General features: G+C 44.6%; 1 protein-coding gene across 7 annotated transcripts in view; it reads left to right on the top strand.

The window, feature by feature from the left end:
- The window catches only part of CFAP57 (cilia and flagella associated protein 57), a 154,078-nt gene that overhangs the window by 76,197 nt on the left and 62,060 nt on the right, over positions 1–15,821 (top strand). For all 7 annotated transcript variants that reach the window (XM_078854151.1, XM_078854149.1, XM_073358043.1 and 4 more), the window contains 3 exons: positions 6,869–6,962; positions 9,115–9,305; positions 15,127–15,300. In XM_078854151.1, coding sequence (XP_078710277.1) covers positions 6,869–6,962; positions 9,115–9,305; positions 15,127–15,300 — 459 coding nt within the window. The remainder of the gene's footprint in view (positions 1–6,868; positions 6,963–9,114; positions 9,306–15,126; positions 15,301–15,821) is intronic.

The raw sequence follows: 15,821 nt of genomic DNA, 5'->3' as shown, positions 1-15,821 counted from the left end.
TATATCACGTCCACTGCTTTTCCCCCTATCCACAGAGCCAGTTATCTCATCATAGAAAGCAATCAGGTTGGTCAGACATGACTTGCGCTTGGTGAATCCATGTTGACTGTTCCTGATCAACTTCCTCTCCTCCAAGTGCTTCAAAATGGATTCCTTGAGGACCTGCTCCATGATTTTGCTGGGGACTGAAGTGAGGTTGACCGGTCTGTAGTTCCCCGGATTCTCCTTCTTCCCTTTTAAAAAGATGGGCACTATATTTACCTTTTTCCAATGATCCGGGACCTCCTCTGATCACCATGAGTTTTCAAAGATAATGGCCAATGGCTTTGCAATCGCATCAGCCAACTTCCTCAGCACCCTCAGATGCACTGCATCTGCCCCCATGTACTTGTGCATGTCCAGCTTTTCTAAATAGTCCTTGATCTGCTCTTTCACCACTGTAGGCTGCTCACCTCCTCCCTATACTATGCTGCCCAATGCAGCAGTCTGGGAGCTGACCTTGTTCGTAAAAAAGAATGAGAAGTACTTGTGGCACCTTAGAGACTAACAAATTTATTTGAGCATATGCTTTCGTTGTCTGTGAAGACCAAGGCAAAAAAGCATGGAGTACTTCAGCTTTATCCACATCTGTAACTAGGTTGCCTCCCCCATTCAGTAAGGGTCCCATGCTTTCCCTGACCACCTTGTTGCTAACAAACCTGTAGAAACCATTCTTGTTACTCTTCACATCCCTTGCTAGCTGCAACTCCAGTTGTGCTTTGGGCTTCCTGATTACACCCCTACATGCTCGAGCAATATTTTTATACTCCTCCCTGGTCATCTGTCCGAGTTTCCACTTCTTGTAAGCTTCCTTTTTGTGTTTAAGCTCACCAAAGATTTCTCTGTTAAGCCAAGCTGGTCACCTGCCATATTTGCTATTCTTTCTGCACATTGGGATAGTTTGTTCCTGTACCCTCAGTAAGGCTTCTTTAAAATACAGCCAGCTCTCCTGGATACCTTTCCCCATTCATATTCGCCTCCCAGGGGATCCTGCCCATCAGTTCCTTGAGGGATTCAAAGTCTGCTTTTCTGAAGTCCAGGGTCCATATTCTGCTGCTCTCCTTTCTTCCTTTTGTCAGGATCCTGAACTCTAACATCTCATGACCACCGTTGCCCAGATTGCCACCCACTTCTACTTCTCCTACCAATTTTTCCCTATTTGAGCAGCAGGTCAAGAGGAGCATGGATCCTAGTTGGTTCCTCCAGGACTTGCACCAGGAAGTTGTCCATAACACTCCAAAAACTGCTCTACAGTATTCCTCTTACAGCATATGTCAGGGTGATTGAAGTCCCGCATGAGAACCAGGGCCTCTGATCTGGAAACTTCTATTAGTTGCATGAAGAAAGTCTCATCTTCCTGGTCTGGTGGTCTATAGCAGAGGCCCACCACAACATTACCCTTGTTGCTCTAAACTTAATCCAAAGACTCTCAACAGGCTTTTCTCCAGTTTCATATTGGAGCGCTGAACAATCATACTGCTCTCTTACTTACAGTGCAACTCCTCCACCTTTTCTCCCCCACATGTCCTTCCTGAACAGTTTCTATCCATCCATGACAGTGCTCCAGTCATGTGAATTACCCCACTGTTATTCCAATCACATCATAGTTCCTTGACTGTGCCAGAACTTCCAATTCTTCCTGCTTATTTCCCAGGCTTCTTGCGTTCATGAACAGGCACCTAAGATAACTAGCCGATTGCCCTGCTTTCTCAGTATGAATCAGGAGGCCTACCCTGTTGCACCTTCCTCTTTGTATTTCCTCCCGGTATCCCACTTCCCCACTGACCTCAGGGCTTAGGTCTCCATCCCCCGGCGAACCTAGTTTAAAGCCCTCCTCACTAGGTTAGCAAGCCTGCCTATGAAGATGCTCTTCCCTCTCTTCACTAGATGGATTCCATCTCTTCCTAGTGGTCCTTCTTCCTGGAACAACATCCCATGGTCGAAGAATCCAAAGCCCTCTCCGACACCACCAGCGTAACCACGCATTTACCTCCACAATTCAGTGGTCCCTACCTGGGCCTTTTCCTTCAACAGGGAGGATGGACAAGAACACAATATGCACCTCAAACTCCTTCATCCTTCTTCCCAGAGCCACATAGTATGCAGTGACCCTGCTCAAGGTCATTCTTGGCATTATTATTGGTGCCTATGTGGAGAAGTAGGAAGGGGTTGCGGTCCGAGGGCTTGATCCACAGCAGAGGTGTTGCTGATACCGTGGTCGGAAGACCTGATGTATGTGAACACCCTGACCCTTGTGATTCCCAGAGAACTCTGCTAACTCAGATAGGACTTGCCCAAGCTAATCCTCATAGCTCCAGTGTGGCCCAGGCAATTCTGGCTCACAGATCTGCTGAACCTGTCTGTATCTCAACCCAGAACCTTACTTCTGTACCCAGATTTGCTGTCTCAGAACCAAAGACAAAGCCTACACCTGAATTTGGCATCCCTGCATCTTACAGCAAGGTGAGTGGATGTCAATGACAGAACAGACATACTCTTGTCAAGTTAGTGAAGTTCTAATATATAGCAGAAAGAATCAATAAGACAAACCTACATGGCAAAATGGAAGATATTTTCTCAGATGCTACCAGAAATCAGTGGCACCTCATCACTTTTCAATTCCTCAAATATTTGACTAATTATTAAATGGAAATACAAGAACCTATCACTCAGTTCTGTCAAGGTGCACCTGGTAATTATCTCTGTTATCATACACTGGTGCAGGGGCATTCAATTTTTTTCTCATCCATTGGTAATTAGGTTCCTGAAAAGCCTAGTTAAGGTATTCTCCTCACTCAAGGAAACTATCCCTATTGGAGGACTCAAGCCTGGTACTTTCAGCCCTCATGAGGCCAGTGTTTAAAGCCATGGCCTTTTCTTCCCTGCTTCACCTTTCCAGGAAAGTGGCATTTCTGCTTACTATAACTTCTGCTAGAAGAGTTGGGGAAATTCAGATATTGACTGCTGATCTGACTTTTACAATAGTTCGCTTAGACAGTGTATCCATGAAGACCCACCATAAATTTCTCCCTGAGGTAGTGACAGAATTTCACCTACATCAACAAATACATCTCTCATTCATTCTTCCCAAAACCTCACTGAGCTGAGGCAGCATTGCACATTCTGACATCAGGAGAGTCCTGGCCTACCACCTGAACAGGGTGAAACTAGGGCTGTCAATTAATCAGTTAATCATGTGAGTTAACTCAAAACAATTAATCTTGATCGATCACCGTTTTAATCGCGCTATTAAACAATAGAATTCCAATTGAAATTTATTAAATATTTTGGATATTTTCTACTTTTTCATATATTGTATTCTGTGTTGTAATTGAAATCAAAGTGTATATTTTATTACAAATATTTGCACTGTAAAAATAATAAACAAAAGAAATACTTTTTTCAATTCACCTCATAGGTACTATAGTTCAGTCTCTTTATTGTGACAAACGTTTGTTTGTTTGTTTGTTCTTTTTGAGTGCAGTTACGTAACAACGTAAAACTTCAGCGCCTACAGTCCACTCAGTCCTACTTGTTTGTCTTAGCGATTGGCTGAAAGAGAAGTTTGTTTTACATTTACAGGCGGTAATGCTGCCCTCTTATTATTTACAGTGTCACCAGAAAGTGAGAACAGGCATTTGCATGGCACTTTTGTAGCTAGCATTGCAAGATATTTATGTGCCAGGTATGCTAAACATTTGCATGCCCCTTCATGCTTTGGCCACCGTTCCGGAGGATATGCTTCCATGCTGATGACGCTCATTTTTAAAAAAAAAAAAAAAAAAAAAAAAGTGTTAATTAAATTTGTGACTGAACTCTTTAGGGGAGAATTCTATGTCCCCCTGCTCTGTTTTACCCACATTCTGCCATATTTCATGTTATAGCAATCTCGGATGATGACCCAGCACGTGTTGTTCACTTTAAGAACACTTTCACTGCAGATTTCACAAAATGCAAAGAAGGTACCAATGTGAGATTTCTAAAGCTAGCTACAGCACTCGACCCAATGTTTAAGAAGCTGAAGTGCCTTCCAAAATCTGAGAGGGACAAGGTGTGGAGCATACTCTCAGAAGTCTTAAAAGAGCAACACTCCGATAGGGAAACTACAGAATCCGAACCACCAAAAAAGAAAATCAACCTTCTTTTGGTGGCATCTGACTCAGCTGATGAAAATGAACATGCCTCGGACCACACTGCTTTGAATTGTTATCAAGCAGAACCCATCACCAGCTTGGAGGCATGTCCTCTGGAATGGTGGTTGAAGCCTGAAGCACTAAAGATTTTTATGTCCCATCTGGCACTAAATATCTTGCAACGCTGGCTACAACACTGCCTTGCAAACACCTGTTCTCACTTTCAGGTGACATTGTAAACAAAAAGCAGGCAGCATTATCTCCTGCAAATGTAAACAAACTTGTTGAGCCAAACAAGTTTTAGGACTGAGTGGACTTGTAGGCTCTAAAATTTTACATTGTTTTATTTTTGAATGCAGTTTTTTGGTACATAATTCTACATTTGTAAGTTGCACTTTCATGGTAAAGAGATTCCACTACAGTACTTGTATTAGGTGAATTGGAAAATATTAATATTTTTACAGTGCAAATACTTCTAATCAAAAATAAATATAAAGTGAGCAATTTGCACTTGCATTGTGTGTTGTATTTGAAATCAGTATATTTGAAAATCTAGAAAACATCCAAAAATATTTAAATAAATTGGTATTCTATTGTTTAGCAGTGTGATTAATCATGATTGGTGTATTTTTTTTTTTTTAAGTCACTTGACAGCCCTAGCCGAAACCCTTTAGAAAATCTATCAAGACCACTTGTCTATGTAGCAGAAAGGTCAAAAGGCTCTGCAATTTCATCTCTGAGATTGCAAAACTGGATTTCTGATTGTGTCAGAACATGATATGACATAGCCAAGGTAGAACCACTATCCACACTCATTACCCATTCTACTGGAGCGCAAGACTCTTCAGCAGCTCACTGCAAAAATCTACCAGTGTTAGATATCTGTAAAGCAGCTGGGTAGGCATCAGTACACATGATCACAAGGCACTATGCTCTAACTGAGGCTTCCAGATGCTGCATTTGGTAAAGACAGGTTTCAGAGTAGCAGCCATGTTAGTCTGTATTCGCAAAAAGAAAAGGAGTACTTGTGGCACCTGAGAGACTAACCAATTTATTTGAGCATAAGCTTTCATGAGCTACAGCTCACTTCATCGGATGCATTCCAATGAAGTGAGCTGTAGCTCACAAAAGCTTATGCTCAAATAAATTTTAGTCTCTAAGGTGCCACAAGTACTCCTTTTCTTTTTAGTAAAGAAGCTCTTCACTCATTGTTTAACTCCTCCAAGCTCCTATCTCATTAATGCAACTATTTCCTAGGAGTCGCCATCAGTGGAATGTGCATATAGATAAAGGAGAATGGGAAGTTAACTACCATATACACTACAGTTACTGGCATTCTTCAGGACATGTACATATACGCATTTCACAATCCACCCTTCCATCCCCTCTACATCAGCTTCCTCTTTGGGGATTCTGCAGTAAGAAGGAATCAAGTAGTGGCCAACACATTCGTGAATGCTTCATCCTTATGCCCTCGCTGAAGAGCATGAGGACTGGGAGGAGGACACATACACATTATATGGATACAGCTGGCCAGAAAAGTCTCTGATCTTGAGCTCTTGAGGTGCATGCACATCATCTGTGGAATGGGCATATGGATAACACATCTCAAGAACTCCTCTTAAGATGTAGGGTAAATAACCTCCCAATGATTTTATTTCAATCCGTAGCACCCCTTTGGAATGTTGTAGCATAAGGGTACATCTACACTGCAATTAGACACTCATGGCTGGCCTATGCCAGCTGACTAAGGCTCACAGGGCTCAGTCTGCAATGCTACTTAATTGCAGTGTAGGCTCAGGCTGCAGCCTGAGCATTGAAGCTCTCCCATCTCACAAGGCCCTAGAGCTCAGACTCCAGCCCAAGCCCAGAAGTCTACACTAAACAGCCCTTCTGCCTTACCCTGCAAGCCCGAGTCAGTTGGCACAGGCCAGGTGCAAGTTTTTAATTGCAGTGTAGACATATCCTAAGTGGGCATTCCTAGAGCTGTAAGGATATCTCAACTATATAGAATTCATGGGCCAACTGTACTCTGTTCATCTTATTCTGCCCCAAATGCCAGGATCTTAGAGCTTAAAGGTTTCTGCAGACAAGATGTTAAAATCCTGCACCAGTTGGCATGCTGGGCATCTGAGGAAACGATTTACAAAGAAGGAGATGAGGTCCCTAGTGGCATTATGGAGGGACAGTGTATAAGCCTCACCTGAGTAAGACTTGCAAAGTAGGTTTCCTGTTACTCACAAGCTTTTCTAACTTTTCAGTAGATAGAGATCTATGTAGCTCTATGCCAGTGGTTCTCAACCTGCGGGCCAATCAGCACAGAGCTGTGGCCCATGTGACATCCTCAGGGCCATGCAGGTAGTATTGGAGGTGGCCCACATGACCCATTGTGGGCCACGCATGCGGCCCACAATGGTAAATAGGTTGAGAACCACTGCTTTATGCTATACTCTAAGAACTCCATTTACTACTCTGTAACTTGGTTTTCCTTTGCTTTTTAGTCTGTCCCTTCTGGATTCATTTGCCCTGAAGGCTGTGTTATCTTAGTGACCCCTGCAGTCTCACTCTGAAAAGGGCAGAGCTACACAGTCCACTCTTTCTTTGATTTATTTCCCCCCCTAGGCAGGCATTTGAGGGATCTGGAGGTTGGTTTGCTGTTTTCAGATGAAAACTTCATCTGTTTATATTTTTTCCAGGTGTTAAAGGCAGAGAAAGAAAAGCAGGAACTGCAGTACCAGGAGCAGCTGTCTGAGCTGATGGAAAAACAGTCCAGGGAGGTGCAGGACCTAGGTTAGGACACATAGAAATATGTACAGCCAGAATGGGAGGAACTGAATTGAACTCATGGCAAATGATGAAGTGGAGAGGGAAAGTCCGTTTAAAAAATGTGCGGCACATGAGCGAAATGGTGCAAAACCTTAAGGAACGCCGGGTATCGCTGTTATTATCTAGAATTATTTTAATTGAGTTGTATTGTGGTAACACCCAAAATGTGATCTCAATTTGAAAAAAAACAAAGAGTAAGAAGGGACAGGTATGAACCAGAGAGGTGGGGCAATAAGGAATGACAGGCAGGTAAAGAAGGTTGGGGGGAATCATCTAGGTAGCACCTGGGGAGACTGGAATGGCAGAAGACTCCTACAGCAACGGAGTAGAGAAATCTATGTATATGAGTGTCATAAATATAAAGGGAAGGGTAAACCCCTTTGAAATCCCTCCTGGCCAGGGGAAAGCTCCTCTCACCTGTAAAGGGTTAAGAAGCTAAAGGTAACCTCGCTGGCACCTGACCAAAATGACCAATGAGGAGACAAGATACTTTCAAAAGCTGGGAGGAGGGAGAGAAACAAAGGGTCTGTGTGTCTGTCTATATTCTGTCTTTGCCGGGGATAGACCAGGAATGGAGTCTTAGAACTTTTAGTAAGTAATCTAGCTAGGTACGTGTTAGATTATGATTTCTTTAAATGGCTGAGAAAAGAACTGTGCTGAATAGAATAACTATTTCTGTCTGTGTATCTTTTTTGTAACTTAAGGTTTTGCCTAGAGGGGTTCTCTATGTTTTGAATCTAATTACCCTGTAAGGTATCTACCATCCTGATTTTACAGGGGGGGGGGATTTCTTTATTTCTATTTACTTCTATTTTTATTAAAAATCTTCTTGTAAGAAAACTGAATGCTTTTTCATTGTTCTCAGATCCAAGGGTTTGGGTCTGTGGTCACCTATGCAAATTGGTGAGGCTTTTTATCCAACATTTCCCAGGAGAGGGGGGGTGCAAGTGTTGGGAGGATTGTTCATTGTTCTTAAGATCCAAGGGTCTGGGTCTGTAGTCACCTAGGCAAACTGGTGAGGCTTTTTACCAAACCTTGTCCAGGAAGTGGGGTGCAAGGTTTTGGGAAGTATTTTGGGGGGAAAGACGTGTCCAAACAGCTCTTCCCCAGTAACCGGTATAAGTTTGGTGGTGGTAGCAGCCAATCCAAGGACAAAGGGTGGAATATTTTGTACTTTGGGGAAGTTTTGACCTAAGCTGGTAAAGATAAGCTTAGGAGGTTTTTCATGCAGGTCCCCACACCTGTACCCTAGAGTTCAGAGTGGGGGAGGAACCTTGACAATGAGTGCCAGGAAAATGGAGGAATTCAAAGAAACGCTGGAGATACGGGGAAAGGCAAGGCAAGGCAGTGGCATTTGGCAACAGCAGATGTTCATGCTTTGGGATTGAGCACATCACAAGGAGAGAGGAGAGTGAAACTGTGATGCTTGTTCAAGTACAGTTCTCCTCTACAAACTGACTGAGTAAAAATGACACAATCTTACCTCTCATTCAGTGAGGAAACCAGTATGCAGTGCACCCTGCACAGCACAGAAGTAGCTAGGCCCAAAAGTCATATTTAAGATCAGTGTTCCCTCTAATTTTTCCCACATGTGCAGAATGAATTTTGTTATATGCACCTATATGGAGGTGATGTGTGACACACAGCAAAATTCATGTGGTGGGGGGTGGGGCCAAAGGGTTCAGAGGGATGAGAGGGGACTCAGAGTTGGGGCAGAGGGTTGGGGTGCAGGGTTGTGAGGGCTCTGGGGTGGGAGCAGGGATGAGGAGTTCAGGGTTGGGGTAGAGGGTTGGGATGCAGGCTCTGGGATGGGGCTGGGGCAAAGGGTTGGGTTTGGAGGGTGAGGGCTCTGGCTGGGGATGCGGGCTCTGGGGTGCAGGCTGTCCCAGAGCTACAGCAGGGAGATAGGACCCCCCCCCCCCCCGACCAGCTCTCTCTCTCCACAGCAGCACCTGGGCACCATGCATTTGAAGAAGTGGGTTTTTTACCCACGAAAGATTGTGCCCAGGTTCTGTTCATCTGTTCATCTTTACAATGCCACCGGACTCCTCGTTTTTATAGAAGAACAGGACATATCTTCCTGCCATTAGCATTGTCATTTCCATCTTGTTCCCAGAATCTGGCAACAACCAGAAACTTTTGTTAGAATATGAAAAATACCAGGAGCTGCAAGTGAAATCCCAGCGGATGCAGGAAGAATACGAGAAGCAGCTACATGATATGGAGGAGACCAAGAACCAGGCCCTGGAGGAGCTGACAGAATATTATGAGGCCAAACTGCATGAGAAAACCACCTTGCTGGAGGAGGTATGAACTACACACATGCCTTGGGCTGCTGACTGTATCCTATTTCTAATTGTAGTAACACGTCTTCCAAAGCCAAGGGAGGTGTACCTTCTGCACCTAGGGCCCTGTCCCTGATAGCGGGCAAATGAGTGCTCAGGAAGCAGGGGCTTTCTTACTGCTCTTCTGAGTTAGCTGGGGCATATGCCTTCAGTAAGTACCATTCTAAGGCAGTTGTCTGCCCATGATATTTCTCTTCCTGCCTCTCCATCCGTTTGGAAGGGTGTGCCTTAGGATCTCTACCTGTCTGCATGACTTTTTTATTCATAGAATCATAGGACTGGAAGGGACCTTGAGAAGTCATCTAATCTAATCCCCTGCACTCATGGCAGGACTAAGTGTTATCTATTAACATCTAAGTATCAGCTATTAACATCTGAAAGGTGTTTGTCTAACCGCTCTTATAAACCTCCACTGATAGAGATTCCACAGCCTCCCTAGGCAATTTATTTCAGTGCTTAACCACCCTACCAGTTAGAAAGTTTTTCCTAATGTCTAACCTAAACCATCCTTGCTGCAATTTAAGCCCATTGCTTCTTGTCCTATTCTCAGAGGTTAACAAGAACAATTTTTCTACCTCCTCTTTGTAACAACCTTTTTGGTACTTGAAAACTGTTATCATGTCCCTCTTCATTCTTCTGTTCTCCAGACTAAACAAACCCAATTTTTTCGGTCTTCCCTCATAGGCCATGTTTTCTGAACTTTAATAATTTTTGTTGCTCTTTTCTGGACTTTCTCCAATTTTATTCTTTCCCCTCTCTGCCAAACAATTTGACCTTTTCTCCTTCTTTGTCAAGATTACTTGTTTTTCGTGCTTCTGAGAAATCCCCACTTCATTGCTTGTCCTGGGAACTGTTCAACATGGTTATAGGGAGAGTTATTTACCTAGAGTCTCCCATTCTCAAGATAGGTTTCAGAGGAACAGCCGTGTTAGTCTGTATTCGCAAAAAGAAAAGGAGTACTTGTGGCACCTTAGAGACTAACCAATTTATTTGAGCATGAGCTTTCGTGAGCTACAGCTCACTTCATCAGATGTTTACCGTGGAAACTGCAGCAGACTTTATATACACACAGAAATCATGAAACAATACCTCCTCCCACCCCACTGTCCTGCTGGTAATAGCTTATCTAAAGTGATCAACAGGTGGGCCATTTCCAGCACAAATCCAGGTTTTCTCACCCTCCACCCCCCCCCCCCCCCACAAATTCACTCTCCTGCTGGTGCTAGCCCATCCAAAGTGACAACTCTTTACATAATCAAGTCGGGCTATTTCCTGCATAGATCAAGGTTTTCTCACATCCCCCCCACCCCCATACACACACAAACTCACTCTCCTGCTGGAGATTCTCAAGATATTCTCAAGGTATTCTCAAGATACTCACTGTGATGGGTTCCCCCCAGGGTGCCATCTGGAACTGAGGTACCACTGAGCCCACCTGACCCACCAGCCTGGGTTCCCTTTACCCTGTAGTGCTGTGACCAGCCTGCTAAGCCCTCTCCCAGGCTCCAGTCTACACCTTCACCAGCACACACAGAGGTAGGGATGCACCTAGCTGCCGAAACATACAGATGCTCTGATCTCATCTGATTGGGAAGGCTTCAGCTAAGGAACTGCCCAGATATGCAAGTTCATACCCCCCTCTGGAGGGTAAACCCAAAATTTCTCTGTCTTGCACTGTACAGAGAACTGTACAGCGTAAGCTCATGAAATTCGCCCTCTCCCTCAATGTGGAGAGGACATATACAACAGCTTTTTACCCCAAATTATAACTTCCATGCACTGGTTTGTGATAAAGTGAGGCCTCATCTGGAGTACTGTGTCCAGTTTTGGGCCCCGCACTTCAAGAAGGATGTGGATAAATTGGAGAGAGTCCAGCGAGGGGCAACAAAAATGATTAGGGGACTGGAACACATGAGTTATGAGGAGAGGCTGAGGGAGCTGGGATTGTTTAGCCTGCAGAAGAGAAGAATGAGGGGGGATTTGATAGCTGCTTTCAACTACCTGAAAGGGGGTTCCAAAGAGGATGGCTCTAGACTGTTCTCAATGGTAGCAGATGACAGAACGAGGAGTAATGGTCTCAAGTTGCAGTGGGGGAGGTTTAGATTGGATATTAGGAAAAACTTTTTCACTAAGAGGGTGGTGAAATACTGGAATGCGTTACCTAGGGAGGTGGTAGAATCTCCTTCCTTAGAGGTTTTTAAGGTCAGGCTTGACAAAGCCCTGGCTGGGATGATTTAACTGGGAATTGGTCCTGCTTTGAGCAGGGGGTTGGACTAGATGACCTTCTGGGGTCCCTTCCAACCCTGATATTCTATGATTCTATGATTCTAAAGCAAAAACAAATTTATTAACTACAAAAGATAGATTTTAAGTGATTATAAGGGATAGCAAACAGATCAAAGCAGATTACCTAGTGTGACAAAGTGGGGATTTTCCCTTGTTATGTTGTATGTGAATCTTACTGTTGAGCCTATGTGAGTTTTACATTTTTGCATGAATGTGTGCCTCAGTTTCCCTGGGTGCTGCACCAATACCTTGGTGGTGGGAATAGGGGTGTGTGACTTTGACTGAGACCTCTGGGGCAGGCCAGGCTGCTCCAGCTGTCTGCACATATGCTATGACCGGTGCCCTTCGTAACCCGAGACCCAGGAGGGGAATGCAACCAGGTGACTCTTGGCTTGGGAAGTGAGACGAAGGAAGGACGAGGAGCAATGGGGGTGTCTGAGGTCGGGTCACTGGAAGATGGGCAGTCCTTTTTGGGGACTGGAAGAGGGGGAATCCGGGCCATCTGGTCCAGGACTCCCCAAGATGGACTTGGCTGAAAGTCACTGATTTCTGTGCTAACAAGTTCTGTTCAATGCTGTGTTCCTGTCAGCTAATAAACCTTCCATCTTATGCTGGCTGAGAGTCACGTCTGACTGCAGAGTTGGGCTGCAGGGCCCTCTGGCTTCCCCAGGACCCCCACCCTGGTGGACTTGCTGGGGGAAGTGCACAGTGTGGAAGGGGATGCTGAATGCTGAGGTCAGACTCAGGAAGGTCAAAGCTGTGTAAGCTTCTTGCCCTGGCGACCTATGCTCAGAGAGAGGAGGCATGCTCCCCTAGAGTCCTGACTAGCTTCATATGGAGTTGTTCCAGAGCATTGGCCCAGGGGCTCCGTGACACCTAGCAAATAAACAAAAACTCAGTCTAAGCGTAATATACTAAGAGATTGGATATGAGTAGCAAATTCTCACCCTAAATGATGATTTAAGCTGGTTGCAGAGATTCTTAAGGGGCCAGCTGCTCTTGCTTGCAGCTTAAAAACCCCAGGTAATCCTCTCGCAGGCTAGAAATCCCTCTAGCCTGGGTCCAGCACTTCCCCCCAGTTCAGTCCTTGTTCCTCAGGTGTTTCCAAGAATCTCCTTTGGGCAGGGAGTCAGTGAAGAACCTCAGTTATGTCATTCCCTTGCCTTAAATAGCTTTTGCATATGGCAGGAACCCTTTGGCTCCAGCTTGGCTCCCACGCCCAGTCAGTGGAAAAACACTGGTATTCCAAGATGCAGTCCAGTTTCAGGTGATCTGGTCACATGACCCTGCCATGTCACAGCAGCCGTGACTCCGACTCCGTTTGTAGCATCCTCAGAAAGGCTCCCAGGTGGGAGATAAACTTCTTCTAAGGCCTGTTGTTTTCTCTAATGGCCCTTTCCAGCCATCCATCTAGACTGATTGCATTCTGCCTAGTGGGCATTCCCCAGGTGTAAACATATTTGTAATACAGATACACAGTCGATATTCCTAACTTCAGATACAAAAATGATACATGTATACAAGTAGGATAATCAGATTCAGTAAATTATAACCTTTTCAGTGATATCTCACATGCCTTATCTTGCACAAAATACATTATAATTATGCCATACTCATATCATATTACTATTACTATCATATTAATATTATGAAGAAGAATACGGGGCATAATGCCACACCCACCTTAATAGATCTCCATAGTCAGACCTGTGTACATGGGCTTGGTGGGAACTCCTACACTTCAAAGTTCTAGATCCCTGAACCCAGTAGGGAGTGTCTCTGTCCCTATGCTGCTAGAATGCTAAAAGTCTGCCCTCAGTGCTCCAGCTGTCACTCCCAGACTCTTTGTCAGTCATTTTTTGTCCCTCTGTGGAACAGCCTCCCCCTGCCCTTCTAGCTGAAGCACAACCCTGCTATTCCCAGGGGGAACTCCCCACAGCCTTACTGAGAGGTCATCTTTACCAGGGGAGCATCCCTTATGCACTCTGGCACTCTCACTGTCCCTCTGGGTCCAGCTCTCCATTATGCAGGTATAAGTAGGTAAGCCCCTCTGTCGTCAGATGTTCGGCTGCATGTGTGTGTTCGCTCTGTGTGCTGTCCCAGCTCTGCACAGGCAACTGGCACAGCAGACCTCGAGCATACTACCCAATAAATCCACAGACTTGGTTTTCAGCAATGGAACTTGGTCAGATTTATTGGCGACAAGGCACGGTGCTAATGCCCAGGCTCAGTGGTTACAGGTACACTAACACATGTATGCCAGTGACAATGGACCAACTCAGTGAATGGCAGGACTTTCCATTCTCCCCTTGGCCAGACAAAGATATTGCCTCTGAGATACATATTTATACACCAATACAAACAAGTTATGTGTCACCCCTGATGTATTAAGGCGCCACCCATTGCCTTGTCCCTGTAGACTCGATCAAAACATCTCTATCTATCATGCTGTCATCCTGACCTTATCCTTAAGATGGGTCAGCTTGTTCCTTTTCTCTTTGGGGAATGTGTTTGGTATCGGGGTGTTCTGGTACCACCTTTCTGGAATGTGCTTGCATGAGTGCTTTGTGCCTAGCAACTCTTAGGAATAGATGTTTTTGCAATATCAGCCCTATACTTGCCAAAAGAGCCAGGGCCTCTTGCTCACAACTTAACTTTGTTTGATATCAGCAAAGTTTTAACTACTTTAGCTCTGGCCTCAGGCCTCACACTAGGACTCTGATACAAGGCCTTATGTTTCAGGCCCTCTTCCAACTACACCCTCCACTGTTCCCTTGTCTTCAGCCCTCTCCGACCCTCAACTCAGGCTTTCTGGCTTAGAGCCAGCAGGAACCTCCTTCGGCTGCTCTTCCTGCCTTCAGCTCTTTCTGAGCCCTGGGTCTCTGGCTTGGGGAGGTCAGCCAGCAAATCTCACTTGCTCTGCCTGCCTTCAGCCTTCCCACAAAAAACTACTTCTGGGTTCCGACAGCTCTCGTGTCCTGACTGACCAGGCAGCTCTCACTTGTCTTCTTCCTGATTGTTCCTTGCAGTCCTGACTCACCAGGTCTCTCTGCTCTCTCAGACTTTCCCTGATATTGTATAGATCCAGGTACTTCCCTGCCCTCCTAACTGGTCAAACTAGGAGCACCTCTTCCAGCACAGAAGAGCTGGATGTATTTAATTTACAGGGGCCCACCACCCTGTGACAGTCTGATAACAATTTTTTGAAAGAAATTTAATCATCTTAGAATTGGAATTTGTTTAAATAGTATTAGTACAGTCAAAGCTCAGGGATCCATTAAAGTATATGTATGCTCAGAGGAGAATAATCATTACAGATAAGTAAGTAAGTAACTCTTCTTCCCCATCACCAATAGCTTGCTCAGATTTCATGGACCCACTGCTACTATTTCCCAGTCACCTCTGAGAAGAAACTGAACAAAATACAAAGTCTGATAGTTATGCTAGAGATCCTTGCCCTCCCACCTCTGTCTCCAATTTTCTTTTCCTGATTCCAGGCACAGGATGACGCCAGGCAGCAGCTTCAAGAGTTTGAAGAAACTAAGAAACAGATTGAAGAAGATGAAGATCGGGAAATCCAGGAAATCAAAATCAAGTATGAGAGACGACTTCGGGAAGAGAGAGAATCAAACCTGCGGTTGAAAGGAGAGACAGGAATCATGAGGAAAAAGGTAATTTCAATTCTCTAAGAGAATCTGATCTGGCACCTGGAATACTAAAGCTGAGTTGAGTGTAGAATGTGTTCAATGAGAGTACTAGTCTATTTCTAGACATGTACGGCATTTTACTGAGGTATAAAAGGGCAACTGCTCCTTCCTATAATATAGCTTGGGAACCTTACAATATTATGAGCAAAAAAAGAAGCTACATTCTGGTGTAACAGTGACTAGATTAAAGGGAGAAGAGAAATTATAGGTTCCCCCCTCCACAGGGGCAATGCAGAACTTTTCCCTCTACTAAGTTTACTAATATCTAGTACAGTTTGGGGCACTATATAAATAATTAGTAACAATAATAGATAGTCCCATCTCTTGCAATTAAACTTTCTCATGCTTCTCAGGAGACTTTGCCACAATTTGATATATATCTTATTGTCAGGAAAGTATTCCTGGTATTCAACCAAACTTTGTGCCCAGTTTTATCCCATTTCCCTTAATTTTCACCCCTTTGTAGTAAACACTTCCTTTCCTTC

This window comes from Lepidochelys kempii, chromosome 8, assembly GCF_965140285.1.
Source record: "Lepidochelys kempii isolate rLepKem1 chromosome 8, rLepKem1.hap1, whole genome shotgun sequence".
NCBI lineage: Eukaryota > Metazoa > Chordata > Testudines > Cheloniidae > Lepidochelys > Lepidochelys kempii.
This window is presented reverse-complemented; position numbering and strand designations above follow the sequence as displayed.